At 30.0% G+C, this 18,566-nt stretch overlaps 4 protein-coding genes across 4 annotated transcripts; 3 read left to right on the plus strand and 1 right to left on the minus strand.

Moving 5' to 3' along the window:
• Window positions 1–139: 139 nt before the first annotated feature.
• Window positions 140–2,431, minus strand: PGO_090320 (translocon component PTEX88; the record flags this gene model as incomplete). Its single annotated transcript, XM_028687622.1, has 1 exon — window positions 140–2,431. The coding sequence occupies one exon, from the start codon at window positions 2,429–2,431 to the stop codon at window positions 140–142; it is 2,292 nt and encodes a 763-aa protein (XP_028543423.1).
• A 4,919-nt stretch (window positions 2,432–7,350) lies between these two features.
• PGO_090330 (hypothetical protein, conserved) lies at window positions 7,351–8,886 on the plus strand (the record flags this gene model as incomplete). Its single annotated transcript, XM_028687623.1, has 1 exon — window positions 7,351–8,886. The coding sequence occupies one exon, from the start codon at window positions 7,351–7,353 to the stop codon at window positions 8,884–8,886; it is 1,536 nt and encodes a 511-aa protein (XP_028543424.1).
• A 2,536-nt stretch (window positions 8,887–11,422) lies between these two features.
• PGO_090340 (hypothetical protein, conserved) lies at window positions 11,423–14,272 on the plus strand (the record flags this gene model as incomplete). Its single annotated transcript, XM_028687624.1, has 9 exons — window positions 11,423–11,453; window positions 11,976–12,121; window positions 12,279–12,388; window positions 12,533–12,648; window positions 12,950–12,992; window positions 13,309–13,460; window positions 13,691–13,791; window positions 13,988–14,046; window positions 14,230–14,272. The coding sequence occupies 9 exons, from the start codon at window positions 11,423–11,425 to the stop codon at window positions 14,270–14,272; spliced, it is 801 nt and encodes a 266-aa protein (XP_028543425.1).
• Window positions 14,273–17,323: 3,051 nt separating this feature from the next.
• PGO_090350 (conserved Plasmodium membrane protein, unknown function) lies at window positions 17,324–17,722 on the plus strand (the record flags this gene model as incomplete). Its single annotated transcript, XM_028687625.1, has 1 exon — window positions 17,324–17,722. The coding sequence occupies one exon, from the start codon at window positions 17,324–17,326 to the stop codon at window positions 17,720–17,722; it is 399 nt and encodes a 132-aa protein (XP_028543426.1).
• Between the last annotated feature and the right edge of the window lie 844 nt (window positions 17,723–18,566).

Below are 18,566 nucleotides of genomic sequence, written 5' to 3' on the forward strand. Positions count from 1 at the left end.
GGTTTAACGGTGCAGAACTGATGGTTTAACGGTGCAGAACTGATGGTTTAACGGTGCAGACGTGATGGTTTAACGGTGCAGACGTGATGGTTTAACTTCCCGCATGAAGTGCTGGACTCGTCATACCAGCGTCTTAATCTCACTGATCCAAGTAATAACTAAACTTCGAACTGTTCTCAATATTAAGTACTATGCTTCCCATGGAAAAGGATTGGTAATACTTCTCCTTCAGAACGGACGTGTAGAAATGGATACTGGATGCACTTTCTTCCCCATATGAATCATTATTTGATACAAATACAATGGTGTGAGATGTGGCGAGGAATATGTATCCATCTTCTGTTATATGAAGATCTTCCTCTTTTGGGTTTTGAAAATTTGCTAACAATTTGGACTGTGGATATTTACGCACGAAATTTTCAAGAACATTTTGTTTTACAAAAAAATAATTTATGGAGGTGGTAATAGGTCCAACTCGTTGATGTGGTTCATCTAAATTAAGCCATTCTTCAAAATTCCACTTCTCATTATGTTTTGTTAACCTGTATATATTAGTTTTGTTATTTGTCACGTAGATGTAACTCAATTTGTTATTATTATTACTGCTATTATTATTATTATTATTATTATTTTCTTCATACGTTATAAAGGATATATGTTGAAAATATTCATTGGATTCATTTTTTTTTCTATATATGTTATAGCATTCGTACGTTTTTTCCATCTTTTTAATTACACATTTATTTACATAATTCTGGGCATCATCACTTCCTGTGATGTAAAAAATGACGCTATTTTCTGTACTGTTGTAAAGATCCATAGAAATTCCAAATGGTTTTGGTAGATTAATTGTTAAATTGTCTTTATCCATGTGTACATAAACAGTATTGTTCAGGGGATATGTTAATACATGCACATTCATTAGTGACTTGTAATCAAATGCTATAAAATTTTTAAGTCCATCAAATAAAAAATTTCCACTATAATGTTCGTTATATTCTTCTAATTTGTTCAAAATGCTGACATAATTATTCACAGAATCGTAATAACACATCTGTTTAAATAATTTTTCTTTTCCAGAACACGTACTTGCAGATGTAACATGGGGTGCTAATGCATACTGATTTGTGATATCAACAAATGGTATTTTAAGTTCTTTATTAGAACTATTTTTTATATTCCTTATATCTATTACACCTTTGTTAACAGTACAGTTGTAATTATTCGTCCATATAATTTTTATCTTATATTTATTGTCTTCTTCTTGTTGTTTTTTCTCAGCTTCATCCAATTCTTCATCAATATTCACATTACCTGTTGTTGCACTGTTCAAATTTAAATATTTTGCTTTGTTATTATTAAGTTCTTTTGTTAAGGATCCCTTTTCATATTCCTCTTCTTCACTTATTATATGTGCATCATATATGGTAAAATATAATGGGTTCAAATCTTTACTATATAAATCTAATATTGTGTATACATCCACTGAATCATTTTTTCCTTTTATGGACATCAGATACATCCTTCCCTCCGATGATGGCTTGTCATTAGATACATGTTTTGTATTCACAATGAGGTAATCTCTTATCAACTTCTTATCCTCAGGATCTGGAAATGCATTCACACTTAACCCAACTATTTTGTCTCCATTCGAAAATGAATACATTTTTTTTGTCTGAACAGAACTATTATTGGTTCTATTCAAAGTCAATCTTAACACACTTTCTGCATTTTCTGTTATGTATAAATGATCGTTCACTATTGCTATACCGTTTAACACTCTTAAATGTTTTCCATTAACAGTATCTATAACATTAATAATTTCTATGTAATCATTTGTTTCATCATGTTTCACGTGTAAAATGAGATAATTTTGCTTAATTGCACAAATGATGAAAAACTGATTCTTAACTGAATCTGCTATAAGTCCAGTAAAAAACATTTCCTTATTGTTCATAATGTTTGCATATTTCTCAGATAGTACGTTCAAAATTGATATTTTTTTTTTTTTTACATCTATTTTGTAAATATCTACATCTGTTATCATTAATATGGATCCATTATTTGCAGCTATACCAACAATGTAATATCGGTCAGGAAAGTTTAATGCCATCAAATTAACATTATTCTTATACAAGTGTATAGAATTCTTAAATTCATGTTTCACAAAATAAAGTGGTTTTTTCTTCCTATCCACGTTATAATCAACAGCACTATGTGGGATACAGTGCACTGGAAATTTTATTATATTATTTAATTCAAGGCTGAATGTCTCTTCATGTGGTACCACTCTTACATTAACTAAGCTGTTTATATGATTTGTCAGTATCAATTCACCTGTATGCTTAATGCTGTATTCATTTGCACTCCACACTGAGGGCAAAATTAACCCAATTAAGAGAAGTAGTAAAAGAGGAGTTGTTCTTTTCATCTTGGGAGAAAATAAACTCTTCTATATCTCTCACTTGAAGTATGTAATGAAAAGACAGATGTGTGTGTACATTCACTAATTCGGCAAGTCTGCATATGTTTACAAAAATGGCCCGATAAAATGGGGGTAACAAAAAAAAAAAAAAAAAAAAAAAAAAAAAGAGGAATGCAGAAACGGAAAACAGAAAATGTGTTCGAATTTATTCAGATGAAGATATACATAAAAAAAAAAAAAAAAAAAAAAATCCCTATTTGGTATGACTCAACGAGGCAAGTTCAAATGAGCACGTGTTAAACGAAAAATAATTCTTCCATATTCATATTTGGATATATGCACAGAAATGCTCATCTGCATGTGTGTATATTCATGTGCCTCTACATTGGTGTGTTTTTCTCATCTGCATACAAAGCTAATCAAGCAAAAAATGATGATAATATGGTAATGATGAAAAGATGTGTCAAAAGTTCAAAGTCATCTCATATATCCCTTGTCTTGCTCGGATCACACAGAACAAACGTCTCGAGTGCTTAAGGTGTGCATATATGTTCTCGTTATGTTCATTTAAGCAAATCAATAAATAAAGTAACAACATGTGGGATATATACATATGTATATCTTCCAAATGGTGGGAGAAATTTGCGTAACTTCTCATTCATCCATAACACTCTGCTAGCTGTGCACTCATGTAGGAAGGGTAATATTTTAGCATAGCATGAAAAGTAATATAAAAAGGACTTTCCTCATAGGTTTTTAAAAAGAAAACATAAAATAAAAAAAAATAAAAAAAAAAATAAATAAAAATAAAATAAAATAATAATAAATAAAAATAAAATAAAATAATAATAAATGATGCTGTCCCTTTTTTTCTTCCAATATATACTGGAGAGAAAACCTCTCCACCTTGAATGGAAATCTATATATACAAAAAAAAAAAAAAAAAAAAAAAAAAAAAAATTACAGCTGTTATACTTTTATCATTTATTTAACTTTTTTTTTTTTTTTTTTTTTTTATATTAACTTGACAAATTTTATGAGCCCCAAAAGGGAAGATTTTCCTTCTTTTCGTTCAAAGGAGAGACATGCAGCTTTTAACAGCAAAAAAAAAAAAAAAAATAAAATAATAAAATAAAAAATAACAAAAATAGGAAAAACAAATATATTTACACATGTAATAAACATAACATATACATGCACCAACAAACTATTCATTGTTTTGATATACACGTGGCACGGCCTCACTAGCAAATTGTAGTAGCAGTAGCAGTAGTAGTAGTAGTAGTAATAGTGCTTATCACCCATGCAAGCGTGAATTAGAAAAACTTACACTGAAGTTTAGCAGGTGTAGAAGACCACACAACCCACAAACCCAGGTGCAAACTTTTCGGCTCTGAGTTTAGGGCAGTAAAGCGGTTAAAAAAAAAATAAATAAATAAAAAATAAATAAATAAAAAATAAATAAATAAAAAATAAATAAATAAAAAATAAATAAATAAAAAATAAATAAAGTATATAAATAAAATAAATAACCGCTATTTTTTCCCGTTATAAATTCATCGATGAACCCTCGACCTTCACTTCTTTTGCCAAACTTTTTTTTTTTTTTTTTTTTCATAAAAAAAGGGATTGTACAAAAAGTTCAACAAAAAAAAAAAAAAAATAAATAAATAAAATAAATAAACTTAATGAGAAACAAAAATTTTTTTTTCCTTTTTTTTTTTTTTTTTTTTTTTTTTTGTTGCTGCACCAGTAATTCTGTAGAAGATAAACAAGAAGAAAAGGAACTCGTGAACACATTGTTATGAAACATGTTTTTTCATTTTTTAATTTTTTCATTTTTTAATTTTTTCATTTTTTCGTTTTTGCCTTTTTTCGTTTTTTCATTTTTTCGTTTTTGCCTTTTTTATCGTGTTGTATTACGTTCTCCACATGTGAAATGTACATATAATGCATATGTATATATATATATATAAGCTTATTCTTTTTTCTTATCCTCCATTCGACGTTCAAGAAAACTCAAAAAGCAGCACCTTTATAATTATTGGTGGCAAAACGACATCTTGTAATGACTTCATGTTTTTTTTTTTTTTTTTTGTTCCTTTTCCTTTAATCAAAGGACTTGATCAATTCGTTTTCAATGTCAGAAAAATAAAAAAAAAAAAAAAATACGCCAATCTTGCACTATTCCACAATGAAAGTTTTGTTGACGAACATCTTACACGAAAGTAGTTTTGGATTCTCCTCAGTTTTCAATCTAAGATTGTATAAAGATGAGTGAATAATTTTTTTCTTGACCCAAGGTAAAAAAAAAAAAAAATGTTTTCCACAGTTAGAGGTTTATTTGTACAAGCACTTATAGAAATGCACTTGTGAAAATTATCCCATAAAAAAAAAAAAAAAAAAAAAAAATTTGCAACTAATTCAATGAACAACCAACTCGTACAAATAGAATAATCTAATTGTGTTAGGAATAATTCGTCTATCCTTCCCTATTATATCCTTTTTGTAATGTGTTTATACAAAATGCACACTTTTGTTTTTCTTTTTTTGTATGGAACATAAAAATGGGAGATATGCAAAAAAAATGTCTCAGCTGTTCTTGTTACCATTAGTTCGATTTTGCAAAAAAAAAAAAAAAAAAAAAAAAAAATCCATTCGTTAAGTTTTTAACTCTTCCAAATGTGCTTTTCACCGACCAGTGTAGTCCTAATGGTTCAAACGAGAAAGAAGAAAAAAAAAAAAAAAAAAAAGAACAATAGAAAATAAAATGAACAAAGAGGTGATTAAAAATATCGCCGCAAATATGATGCCCCCAATTGGAGTTCATAATGATTCTTCTCTTCTACAAACGAAATGTTTGCCCTCCCGAAAAAGTTTACATACATGTGTATCACCCAGGGAGGGAGTGGGAGGAAATGAAGGCTAAAAGAGGTTAATGAAATTGAGCAGTTCATATTGAGTAGTTAACATTGAGTAGTTAACATTGAGTAGTTAACATTGAGTAGTTAACATTGAGTAGTTAACATTGAGTAGTTAACATTGAGTAGTTAAAATTTGGACTCTCTCACATTATATTCTGGTTGTTCAACCGAATGCTTGTTTCAACTCTGTTTAATCATCCTTTTAACCATTGCTGCTTTGTCACTCAGGTCAGATTCGACCAGATTTACCCTTAGACGAAATGTTGCTGTGTGTATGTGTATATGTGTGTGTGTATATGTGTATGTATATATGTGTATGTATATGTGTGTGTGTTTATGTGTGTGTGTTTATGTGTGTGTGTTTATGTGTGTGTGTTTATGTGTGTGTGTGTATGTGTATGTGCATGCGTCTGTGACCCTGTTCGTCCGTGCCTGCATTTAGCAAAGTTCCCAAGTTAATATAATAAAGCGCCTCTAAAGTTGAACATGGAGAAAAGGATAAAAAAAAAAAAAAAAAAAAAAAGGAAGAAATTCTTAAAACACATCAAACTAATCTTGGATGGGATCAAGAATCGATTGGTTACTTCCTACTCACTGTGTGCATGCTATGTTTTCTTCCTGTTCAGGAAATGGACACATTGGTGCATCACAAATGTCAGCGAAACGCTTCACAACATCGAATGAATATTTGGATAGTGTGGTGTACATGCATATATTCATCCACACATGTTACATTCAAAGGAATGTAACAACTCTCGTTCCATGCTGAATCTTTACGTCGGTGAACCGGTAAGCCATGAGCTCCTCTACATAAAAAAAAAAAAAAAAAAAATCGTCATCCAAAATTGTTCATAAATTGTTCTTCACCCTTTTCATTTACATCCCCTAAATTGCATAAACTTTCTGAACATTCAGGTTTACATTTTTCTTATTTTTCTTATCTTCTTACGATTTATTTGTTTATCTTCTTGTTATCTAATTTTTTTTTTTATTTTTCTTTTTTTTACAGTTGAGTGAACCAAAGCCAACGGGGTATGCACTGTGAATAATTTATTTTTTAAAAAAAAGAAAAAAAAAAAAAAAAACCTAAAGCACACTTCCATATCCTCTACTCATCCAATTTTTTTACATCCATTTGATATACGAATAAGCAGCTTTAATACCATCCCCATAATAAACATCTTAAGAACTTTTTTTATAATAATTACCTCCTACCATCAGGAATGAAGTTATCCGCTTATATTTTCAAAAAAAAAATCATAAAAGAAAGGTCACAATAGAGAAGTACACATAACAACAAAAAAATTCGTCAACCCCCACACACACACCCCAGGGTTGAACTCGCATAGATGCAGATGTAAAAGCATATTTGCTCCTGATAGATATAGGAACAACATATTATTAGAAGTAATGAATTCGTTTCTAATTATTTTTGTTGAACATAAATTATTTTAAATGAAAACTATGAAATTGACAAGTCATTTTGTGAAATGAGCATGAGAAGCAGAGTTAGTCCATAAAAATTTCCTGAAACAAGGTTTTACACAACACATGGTAATATCCCATCCCCACAACAATTAGCAAGAAAAGAAGGAAAAAAAAAAAAAAAAAAAAAAAAAAAGGCCTACATTTTTTATCACTAATCAAAACACCCCATGCTTTATGCATTTAAATACAATCAGGTTAAGAAATAAAAATGTGAAAATGGAAAAAATTAGCTATTAAATGAGTTGCAGAATTGGCCAAAAAAAAGACGCAAACAAAAATCCACTAAGAGTAAAATTGCACCGAGATAGACCATTTTTACACACATCTCTCGGTTTCCCTGCAGATCTATTCACCATTCTATTCACAAAGTAAACTGAAGTTCCTTAACATGAACTCACTCTGCATTGATTAGAAAATCACCATTTCATTTCGTCTCGTCTGTCTGCTCCACTTCTAGCACATCCTTTCGCTTAACTTCCATCAATCGGTCCCCCTCTCCTCCCCTACAGAAAAATGAAGAACTTGAACCAAAGCGGACAAACGAGAGGGAACATCCACAGGTACATCCACAAGACAGATGAAAAGAACCTGTACAGAATCAGCAAGGGATTGGTGGCAGATATGAACGTAGAGGGGCATATATATGTGAACGAAAAATTAAAAAACTTAATAGACGATGAAATAACGACATATCAATTAAACAAGAATTCTACATTCCTCCCAGCAGTAATGCAAATAGCGAATGTGTCTACTCTTCCTGGAATTGTGAAAGCATCCATAGCATTACCAGATGTACATGCAGGTTATGGATTTTCTATAGGAAATGTAGCAGCATTTGATATGAACAATGAAAAGGCAATAATTTCCCCAGGAGGAGTAGGATTTGACATAAATTGTGGTGTTCGTTTAATTAGAACCAACTTATTTTATGATGATATAAAACATAAACAAGAAGAATTAACTCAACTACTTTTTAATAATATCCCTGTAGGAGTAGGATCACAAGGGTGTATTCTATGTAATCAAGAAAATCTAGATGATGCTCTATGTTTAGGTATAGATTGGTGTGTTCGAGAAGGATACGCATGGATTGAAGACAAATTAAATTGTGAAGACAATGGTAGAAGTTTATATGCTGATAGTAACTATGTTTCTGTAAGAGCTAAGAAAAGAGGAATAACACAAATGGGGACATTAGGAGCGGGTAACCACTATGCTGAAATACAAATTGTTGATCAAATATATGACAAAAGGAGTGCTAAAATAATGGGTATTGAAAAAAAAAATCAAGTTTGTATTATGATACACTCAGGTAGTAGGGGATTAGGACATCAAGTAGCAACTGATGCATTAATTGAAATGGAAAAAAGCATGAATAAATATAAAATCAATGTGATTGATAAGCAGTTAGCTTGTACTCCCATTAATTCAAAAGAGGGAAAAAATTATCTAAAAGCAATGGGTTCTGCTTGTAATTTTGCATGGATTAATAGATCCTCTATGACATTTTTAGCTAGACAAACATTTTCAAAAATATTTAATCAGTCTCCGGATGATCTAGATATGCATGTCATATATGACGTTTCTCATAACATAGCTAAAATTGAAGAACATATTGTCGATGGAAAAATGAAAAAATTACTAGTTCATAGAAAAGGATCAACTCGAGCATTTCCTCCCTTTCACCCCAGTGTGCCATTAGATTATCAATACTGTGGGCAACCTATACTAATAGGAGGAACTATGGGAACATATTCATATGTCTTAACTGGTACTGACAAAGCTATGCAATCCACATTTGGCTCTACATGCCATGGTGCTGGGAGAGCTCTAAGTAGAAATAAAAGTAGAAACACCTTAAATTATGTAAACGTTTTGCAAAAACTTAAGGATGAAAATATTTCCATAAGAGTTGCATCCCCAAAATTAATTATGGAAGAAGCTCCTGAGTCCTACAAAAATGTTTCAGATGTTGTAGATACTTGTCATGATGCTGGCATATCAGCCAAATGTTTTCGCTTGAAGCCGGTTGCAGTAATAAAGGGATAAAGAAAAAATACACACTTCCAAAAAAAAAATAAAAACCTGATACACAGTTTATATATCTCTCCATGTTGGATGGCTTATAAATTGGGGAAACACAAAGCGAAAGGTATGTATATATATATATATATATATATATATATATCTTTCTCTCACGATGTGTGTGTATTTTAAATAAAGCACAGTTTAACTTCTCTTCACAAAAGAATAAAACTGTTTTTTTTGCCTCATCATGATTCGTTTCCTTCATCTGCGGCAGTTCATCTAAGTCAGTCTGTTCTGTTCTGATATTTCTTTTTTTCTTTTTTTTTTTTTTTTTTTACACATTTGTGGTACAGACATGAAGTGCTCTTTTAAGCAACACAAATGAGTACCTTTCATGGTTTGCACCTTTTTCCTTCATCCAGTTTCTTCGTCTTTTTTCTTGATCTCTTTTCCTCTCCGTCCTACTCATGTGAGGAAGCACAAATTGATGTGCATGCCTCCCTATATATGAACCTACGAACATACTTCCTCGATTGAACAAAGCCAATATCTTTATGAGCACCCCTTGTGAACATTTTAAAAATTATTCATTAAACAAAAATATATATCACTAGAACATTCTTTTGTAGCAGAAATTGTTGCACACATATGCTTGTAGTTCCCCCCACCCCCCCCTTTATGGAAATAAAAAGGCATGTATATAATACTCTAGTGTGTAAAATATTTCGATTCTTGAACAAATAACTTTTGGAAAATTGTTTTCCAAACTTCGAACTTTTTTCTTTTTTCTCTTCCTTTCCGGTTGTTAACCATCTCTGCACTTCGTAACTTCGTCACTCCTTCACTTCGTCACTCCTTCACTTCGTCACTCCTTCACTTCGTCACTCCTTCATTTCGTCACTCCTTCACTTCGTCACTCCTTCACTTCGTCACTTCTCCACTTCGTCACTTCTCCACTTCGTCACTTCTCCACTTCGTCACTTCTCCACTTCGTCACTCCTTCACTTCGTCACTCCTTCACTTCTCCACTTCTTCCCCTTTTCATCTTTTTTTTTTTTTTTTTTTTTTGTACCTTTTTTTCAAAATTTTTAAAAGGCCTAAAACTTTCGGAAGGCGAAAAAAGCCCCCACCACTCCAACTCGACTCAACCACGAGGAATCAACTTTTTCTTTTTTTTTTATAAGAGCGTGGAAAACAAAATGTTGAAAATTTTGGATTGCATAATCATGTTATGCATGTAACCCCGCTGCCCCACACAACCCATTGGGTAGTACTTTTTTTTTTTTTTTTTTTTTTTTTTTTTTTTTCTTATACGCATATTTTTTTCGAAACAACTATAAAAAGGTTCCTGCCATGAATCGGATATTTTCAAGAATTTTTTATATGTACTGAATAAGAGCATTATGCATACATATGTATATATATATATATATATATATATATATATATATATATATATATATATATATATATATATACATATGTACGTATGTATGTATATTGTATAAATACGTGTTTGTATGTATTCCTAAGTATCGCTTGAACACATGATACCATAGTTTCAATTTCTACGCACCTGCTATATATCTGTATATCAACCTATATGTAATATTTTCATCTATTTCCATCACTTGAGAACGTGTTAGGTTTCGCAATCTCAGTTGACTTTCCACGAGCTCAAGTTTATATAACATTTTTTAGTGCAGGAAAAAAAAAAAAAAAAAAATTACATACATACATATATGCATATGTATAATGCCAATATATAAATACATTCCTAAATATACACGTATATATATATATATATATATATAACGTACATATAACGTATACATATACAGTTCCATTTGCTTATCTCCAATTGGAACGTACTTTTATCTGTATGTAAAATATACGACAAAAGTAAATGAACCAATTCCCCAGAGTCTGAATTTGCAAAAGTATAAAAAAAATTTCCTAACATATTCATATGTCACCCCACGCAGTACACAGTGTACGTATATTTATATGCTGACTCACGCTCTAAGTGCTATGTGTATCATAGTTACATATGGTGAATTTATACGTCATCCCTTCATTGCAATTTTTGTTATATGTCCTCACCACACGAACACTTGTGCGTAAATGAATTGTAAATAATTCCTGCAAAAAAAGGGAGGACGAGAAGTGAAGTAGTGGCGAAGTGGCAAAGTGGAGAAGAAGCAGAGAAGAACAAAAAAGTAGAAAAAAACAGAAAAAAATAGATGAAAAGAAAAGAAGAACTCACTTGCATGCATATAATGTTGCATATTCATATACTATATACATGTACAGAGCAACCCTGAATGTACATAAAAAACAAACACAACGGGAAAAGAAAAATTTGCCAACGTCATAACCTACATATACTCTCTGTGTACAACTGCACGACGAGTTTTCGGCCTTGCCATTTTGCTTTTAACCCCTTTTAATTATTCCCATATATTATTTTAAAGGAAATTAAGGGAAAAGTTTTTTTTTTTTTTTTTTTTTTTTTTTTTTTTTTTTAATTTATTCATTCTCACCTAATTCAGAAGAAATGAACTGGAAAAAGGCTTTAAGTTTGGCAGGTAAATATTTATATCTCAAAATGCAGAATTATTTTCTTTGCTTTTATTTTGTGTCCAACTTTGTTTCTTCAACTTCTCTCCTTTTTTTTTTTTTTTTGCATGACAATTTATATAGCCCCACCTATTCATATCGATTGTATCGTTTATAATCGGTTAAAGTTTTTACACACGCTGCTCTAGAATGGCACAATTTCGAAGCGTGTAATTGTTAAGCTGTGTAATTGTTAAGCTGTGTAATTGTTAAGCTGTGTAATTGTTAAGCTGTGTAATTGTGGAAGTGTATAATGGATTGTGTGAGATTTTCCAGGGAAGGGGTGGGGAAAAAAAAAATATCAGAGTGAGGAAGAGAAGAGTAAATTTTTAGTTGAACTGATCATTCAACTTTGTATCAGCATAACCGTGTCTTACTTAGCTACTCCCATTTTTGCACACTATATTTTATTTAATTTTATTTATTGTTTTTTCCCTATTTATTTTGTTTTATTTTGTTAATCTTCCCATGTACCGAAAATTTTTTCACAGGAGGGGCAGCAGCTGTAGTTGCCTTGACGTACATGCTGATGAAGGACGATGAAAATCATGATGACAAAGATGATGAAAATGATGAAAAGAAAAAAAAAAACGGAAAATTAAATAAGGACTCAAGTCGAATAATAAAGGGAGAATCGGTAGGTGCATGCCAAATATATTATATTTATTAGTTATCAGAAAAGAAACAACTTTTTGTGAACTTTTTTGCAAAAGTGTGTAGATTTTACTCCATTTTGTGTAACGTAATGTAACATCCTTATGTAATTTATTTCTCCGTCACCTCCCCACTTTCAGATGACTCGAGAAGATCTGTTACATCTCTTAAACGAAATGTTGAAATTACAAACAGACATGAAAAATATCGTTAAAGACTTAATTGTAGTTGCAAAGAATGATAGCTACGAGTAAGTTCCTTAAACATTAAGGCCTTTCATTTTGCTTCGCTATATCTGCTAATCCCGTTGTTCATAACATTGGAACATTGAAACGTCACGCAATTATGCAATCACACATGCACATATATATGATTTTTTTTTTTTTCTTCTCAGCTTCATGTCGGTTTATAACGTTGCCAAGACATACAACACTGTGGACCCATTGGGAAAATATCAAATTGAGATGCCAGAATTTGACAAAGTTGTAGAGAACTACCATTTCGATCCAGGTAACATTTTTTTCTTTTTTTTTTTTTTTTTTTTTTTTTTTTTTTTTTTTTTTTTTTTTTTTTTTTTTTTTTTTTTTTTTTTTTTTTTTTTTTTTTTTTTTTTTTTTTTTTTTTTTTTTTTTTTTTTTTTTTTTTTTTTTTTTTTTTTTTTTTTTTTTTTTTTTTTTTTTTTTTTTTTTTTATGATTTTGTTCAGGTCATTTGTCCATTATCCAGTTTCCATAATTTTTCCAATGCACGCTATACATATTCCCAATTGTGTTTACATACGAATAACCCATTTTTTCAACCTCTTTTTACAGAAGTTAAGGAGGCAGTCTCAAAGCTCATGTCATCCCAAGAAAAGTAATAACAAAATGATTGAGTGCATTCTTAGACATGCATATAATATATACAAATAAAAATGCAGTTTTGTTTGTTGTTTTTTCTTTGTTGTGTCTTTTTTTTTTTTTTTTTTTTTTTTTTTTGTATACAAATTTATGCACAACAAATATTCTTCCAATAAATAAGATTACTATAGTTGAATCCTATTGCGTGTGTACGAATTTAATATCACTGTCTACTGCAGAAAAAGAATATACCCACTCTTATTCATCACAATGGAATATCTCAAATTCTCTTTCATTTTTTACTTTCCCCCTCTCCCCCCCCCCCTTCTCAGTTACTATGCCAATATGAGCGAAGGTGCAACATTGAGTGTTGATAAAATAATTGAAATTCATCATTTCATGTTAAATGAATTGTATAAGATTGACCCTGAATTTAAAAAAATTCCAAATAAGCACGAACTGGACCCCAAACTAATAGCATTAGGTATAAGATCCATGCGTGTGTATATAACTGAGCTAGACTTTTTTTTCCTTTTTTTTTTTTTTTTTTTTTTTTTTTGACATCAAATAGGTGTTTGACGTTATATTGTGTTGTATTGAATTGAGTTGAATTTTTTTTTTTTTTTCCCCACTTTGTTGCTCATCTCAATAATTTTCCATCTTTTCACATCATGTGATATCATAAAATTTATCATCCACCCACCCCGTGTGCAGTTATACAATCCATAGTTAGTGCAAAAGTGGAAGAAGAATTTAATTTGACTTCAGAAGATGTGGAAGCTTCCATAGCAAACCAACAATACGCCTTAACTTCGGTGAGATATGGAGATATCCCATACACTCCAACCTTTGTGCATGTTTGGGCATATATATACATTTTTGCATGCCATCTAATATTCTGTGTGTATTTGTGCTAGGAATTATTATGTAACACAATAAATATAATATATATATATATATGCATATACATATGTATATTTTTTTTTTTTCCCGTATTTTCTTCCCCGATAGAACATGGAATTCGCCAGAGTTAATATCCAAATGCAGACAATTATGAACAAATTTATGGGGTAAGGACTAACCAAAAATTTTACTATGTAATAATTTAATGCATCTGTTGAAGTTATATCATCGTCTGGAAGCATTTCTTTAGCTGCTTTTGACCGACACATATGAAAATGTTCGAGACCGATTTATTTTTATTTTTTTTTTTTTTTTATACCACGTTTTGTTTTTCTTATATTTGCCACTAGCGATCACTTTAAATTTATGTGTGACAAGGAAGGGGCCTTCTAGGTAAAGACGGGAACCCACTTCTCTAGCCTCAACATTTTACCAAAGTGTGGAAACTAATTTTCAAGACACATAAAGTTATACACGCACCATATAATATATTTCAAATAAAAATAATTCTGGGAATGCATAATTCTACATTGTTATTATTTTTTGCTAGCATTTTTATTGACCTATATTGAGACACGCTTATTATTATTATTACTATTATTATTATTGCTACTAGTATTGCTATTGTTATTTATTATTGCTACTAGTATTGCTATTATTTTTGCTATTGTTATTATTATTTCTATTATTATTTATAGGAATAATATTGCAACCCATACACACAGCTACTATCCTTTGATACAATTTTCCCTTTTTTTTTTTTTTTTTTTTTTTTATTTCTGTTCTTTTCTTTTCTTTCCTCGTCAACGCCCCTTTTTCTTTAAAACGAGAAGGTTCTCCATTGTATTTACTTTTTCCATAAGAAAAACATATAACATTTATATATTATTAATTTAATATATATTTGCATATTTGTGGTTGTTAGTATATGCGCTTCTACATAGTGTATATTCACATGTATACGTGCTTATGTGTTATTGCCTTTTAAGTATTTACGCGTATAACATCTTTTGTTTCTTTTAGTTATTTCCAAACCGTTGTTCCAATTTTTAAATTTTAATCATACACGGTTGATTTAATTTATGTGCATATATGTACATGTACATGTATATATGTGTATCACAAATTTAGGTCCAAATTTAAAAGAAAACATGCTGTTTGTGCGCATTATAACCCCACACCCTAACCTCCATGCACACTTTGCTTTACTCATTATAATCTATCACATATGTTCACCCTCAGTTATTGCTCTTTTTCTCCATTCCATTTTTGTTCCCATTCTATATCATTTTATTGCATTTTATTCTATGTCATTTTATTGCATTTCATTTTATCACGTCTCATTTTATCTCCTTTCACTTTATCACTTTACTTTTTTTAATTAACAAAAATAAAAACATTTAGCGAAAGACAAAATCGTGTTATGCTTAACATTTTGTTATTTTCAATACTTTTTCACCCTTTAAATGCAAACAAGCACTCTTAATATAGTGTCTGAAAACGAACCTTTTTATAAAGTGTACATGCGAATTTTAAGCAGGAAAAAATAAATATATGTATTTATGTACCAACAAACCTGTTGCCTATACACCAATTCCAAAAAATGAATGATGTATGGTGTTGCGTTGGAAAGAAACTTCATCTGATGTGCCAATTTCAATGACTATTCCCTTTACAGTTAGTTCTATAATAAGTACTACTACACACTTCTTTTTCTTAATCTTCTTCACCACTACCCCGTTTAATGACCCCAACAAGTAAGTAATTGCTAACTGTTTAAGCAAGAACGCTTATGGAATGTTGTTCTTAAAACTGTGCAGGTGAAAATGTGTACATCAAGATTTGTACACTGTGGATCATATATTCATGAATCTTATTTTATTCTTACATTTATGGGATATTCTTTTTAAAAACTGTCTAAGCTTTTTTTTTTTTTTTTTCCTCTCTCATTCTCTCTACATTCTCCTTGCCCCGCATGGAGTGAAATATTAAAAAAGCATTCTCAAAGTTGCACATAAGAAAAATATATATATATATATATATATATATATATATATATATATATATATTTGTACATATATGTACATATGTGTGCACGTATTAACAGGTCATGCAAAACAGAAACCTCAGAATAAAAAATTATTAGCAGCCTAACAAAAAAAAAAAAAAAAGTACATTTTAAGAATGAAGTCACCAATTAAGAAACATTTCTTAACTATTCACAAGGCATACCTATTAATGAAAAGCGTAAATTAGAGACTTGTAGTTTTTGCAGTGACTAGTAAAAGCTGCTAAGCCTTAGACAAGCACACTACAAATTGTGCAACCTGGACAACTGTAACATGAACAAAAAGAAAAAAAAAAAAAAAAAAATAGTATTATTTTCTGCATGTTCATAAAAAAAAAAAAAAAAAATAGTATTATTTTCTGCATGTTCATAAAAAAAAAAAAAAAAAAAAAATTTATTTTCAAAAAAAAAAAAAAAAAAAAAAAAAAAAAAAAATATTATTTTTTGCATGTTCAAAAAAAAAAAAAAAAAAAATAGTATTATTTTCTGCATGTTCATAAAAAAAAAAAAAAAAAATAGTATTATTTTCTGCATGTTCATAAAAAAAAAAAAAAAAAATTATTTTTCAACAAAGAATATGAATATGTAAAACTTCTTATAAACCATAAAAAGAAAAAACAACAAAAAAAGGTGATACAATACAAAAGTGTTTATAGGAGTGTGTCTTAGAGAACTTATTTAAAAAAGGAGCTAAATTTATATATTGTACTACACATATTTCACATTTTTAATTATCTTTTCAACACATTTTCGCGTGTCCAATAATCACACCACTTTTTTTAATTTTTTTTTTTTTTTTTATTTGCTGTTTATCTCTGTTGTATACCTTTTTTTTTTTTTTTTTGTACGAATTGAACAATTACACATTCGCATACACACAACACGTAGACAAGGTAAACAAATAAAATAAGATAGAAAACATATTTATGGATTCGCTAAAAAAAAACTTCTTACAATTCTTCTTTCATTTCTTCTTACAATTCTTCTTTCATTTCTTCTTACAATTCTTCTTTCATTTCTTCTTACAATTCTTCTTTCATTTCTTCTTACAATTCTTCTTATATTTCTTCTTACATTTCTTCTTATATTTCTTCTTACATTTCTTCCTACATTTCTTCCTACATTTCTTCTTACATTTCTTCTTACAATTCTTCTTTCATTTCTTCCTACATTTCTCCTTCCATTAGATACCTTCATAAGGACTTAATTTTATTTTTTAATCCCTTTTAAGCGACAAAACTGAGGCAAACAAAAAAAAAAAAAAACAAATAAAAAAAGGGAGAGATATAGATATAGAGAGACAAAAACAAAGTAGTAATTAATAAACCAATAAGCAAGTAAACCAATTACCAAGTCATAAAAGTCAAACGAAAGAAATGGAAATACAAAGAGATATTGTTACGTTCCTATTTGGAATAGTAGCGTCACTTCTTTTGTTCGTTGTTGGGGGAATGTTTAACAACACAAAATACATTTTCGGATGTTACATCTTCCTAGGGTTCGTTTTAACTACCTATACCATACTCGCGTTTCTAATACCAAGAACGAAGAAATCAAAAAATTTTGTTTTTTCATACGCAGTGAGTACAGCCTGCATGTTTTTAATATCACTTATGTCACACATAGTAATAACTGATGCACACACTGCACCTGCATGTGCAGGGAACGTTAACCATTGCACAAAATACATTTTTGCATCCATTTTTGGATTTGTTTCAACTTTATCTTTCCTAGTTGCATCAATATTGACGTTTAAACTTGCCAATGTTTGGTAGGTGCACCTGCACCTTTTCTATCAAGATATAATTGTTTACCGAACTTACACTTTGTTTCTACATGGATAACCCAAGTGACACACTTTTTTTTTTTCCCCCCCCTTGTGCCACAGTTAGATGTGTTTTCCACATTATATAATTACACATGCATACATACATATATACGTACATGCATACATAAATGCTTTTTCCTTCCACAAGGCCAGTACATCATTTCCACACGTATTAACACCCATCAGGATTTATTTAATTGTTATGTCTCATTTATGTGTGCATCTAAACCTTTTGAAAATATTATATGTCGATCTACTGTGCTTTGCAATGATACTTTAACTTTGATTAAACGCTCCCCTATGTGCAGCCAACAGTTCTGTGAAACAGGGTAAAAATTATGATGAATGGGAAAAAAAAAAAAAAAAAAAAAAAAAAAACCTTAAAATTTCCTTTACCATTTTGGAATCTCAATTCGATTCGACATATTTATGTTAGGCACCAATAAAAAAAAAAAAAAAAAAAAGGAATAACATCGCTTATTCATTTGATTAACTGTTACAACGACGTTTAATTCGATCTAGCTATTTTTTTTTTTTTTTTTTTTTTTTTTTTCTTCCCTCGCAAGAGTGATTTTAAAGTATGCTTTTACTTATCCCCACTTTCAACGTCTGCACATAAATCTGAACCATTTTCGCTATGCTTTAGAAATGAAAATATACACAATTGGGACAGACCCCACAATGAGAAATTTTAAAACTGAGAGGAATAATTAATGAATTTTAATAAAAGGGGAAAATGGCATAATAATAAAATTTAACATATATTATAAAAAAAAAAAAATTATGAGGCT

This window comes from Plasmodium gonderi (assembly GCF_002157705.1).
Source record: "Plasmodium gonderi DNA, contig: Chr09, whole genome shotgun sequence".
Lineage (NCBI taxonomy): Eukaryota > Apicomplexa > Aconoidasida > Haemosporida > Plasmodiidae > Plasmodium > Plasmodium gonderi.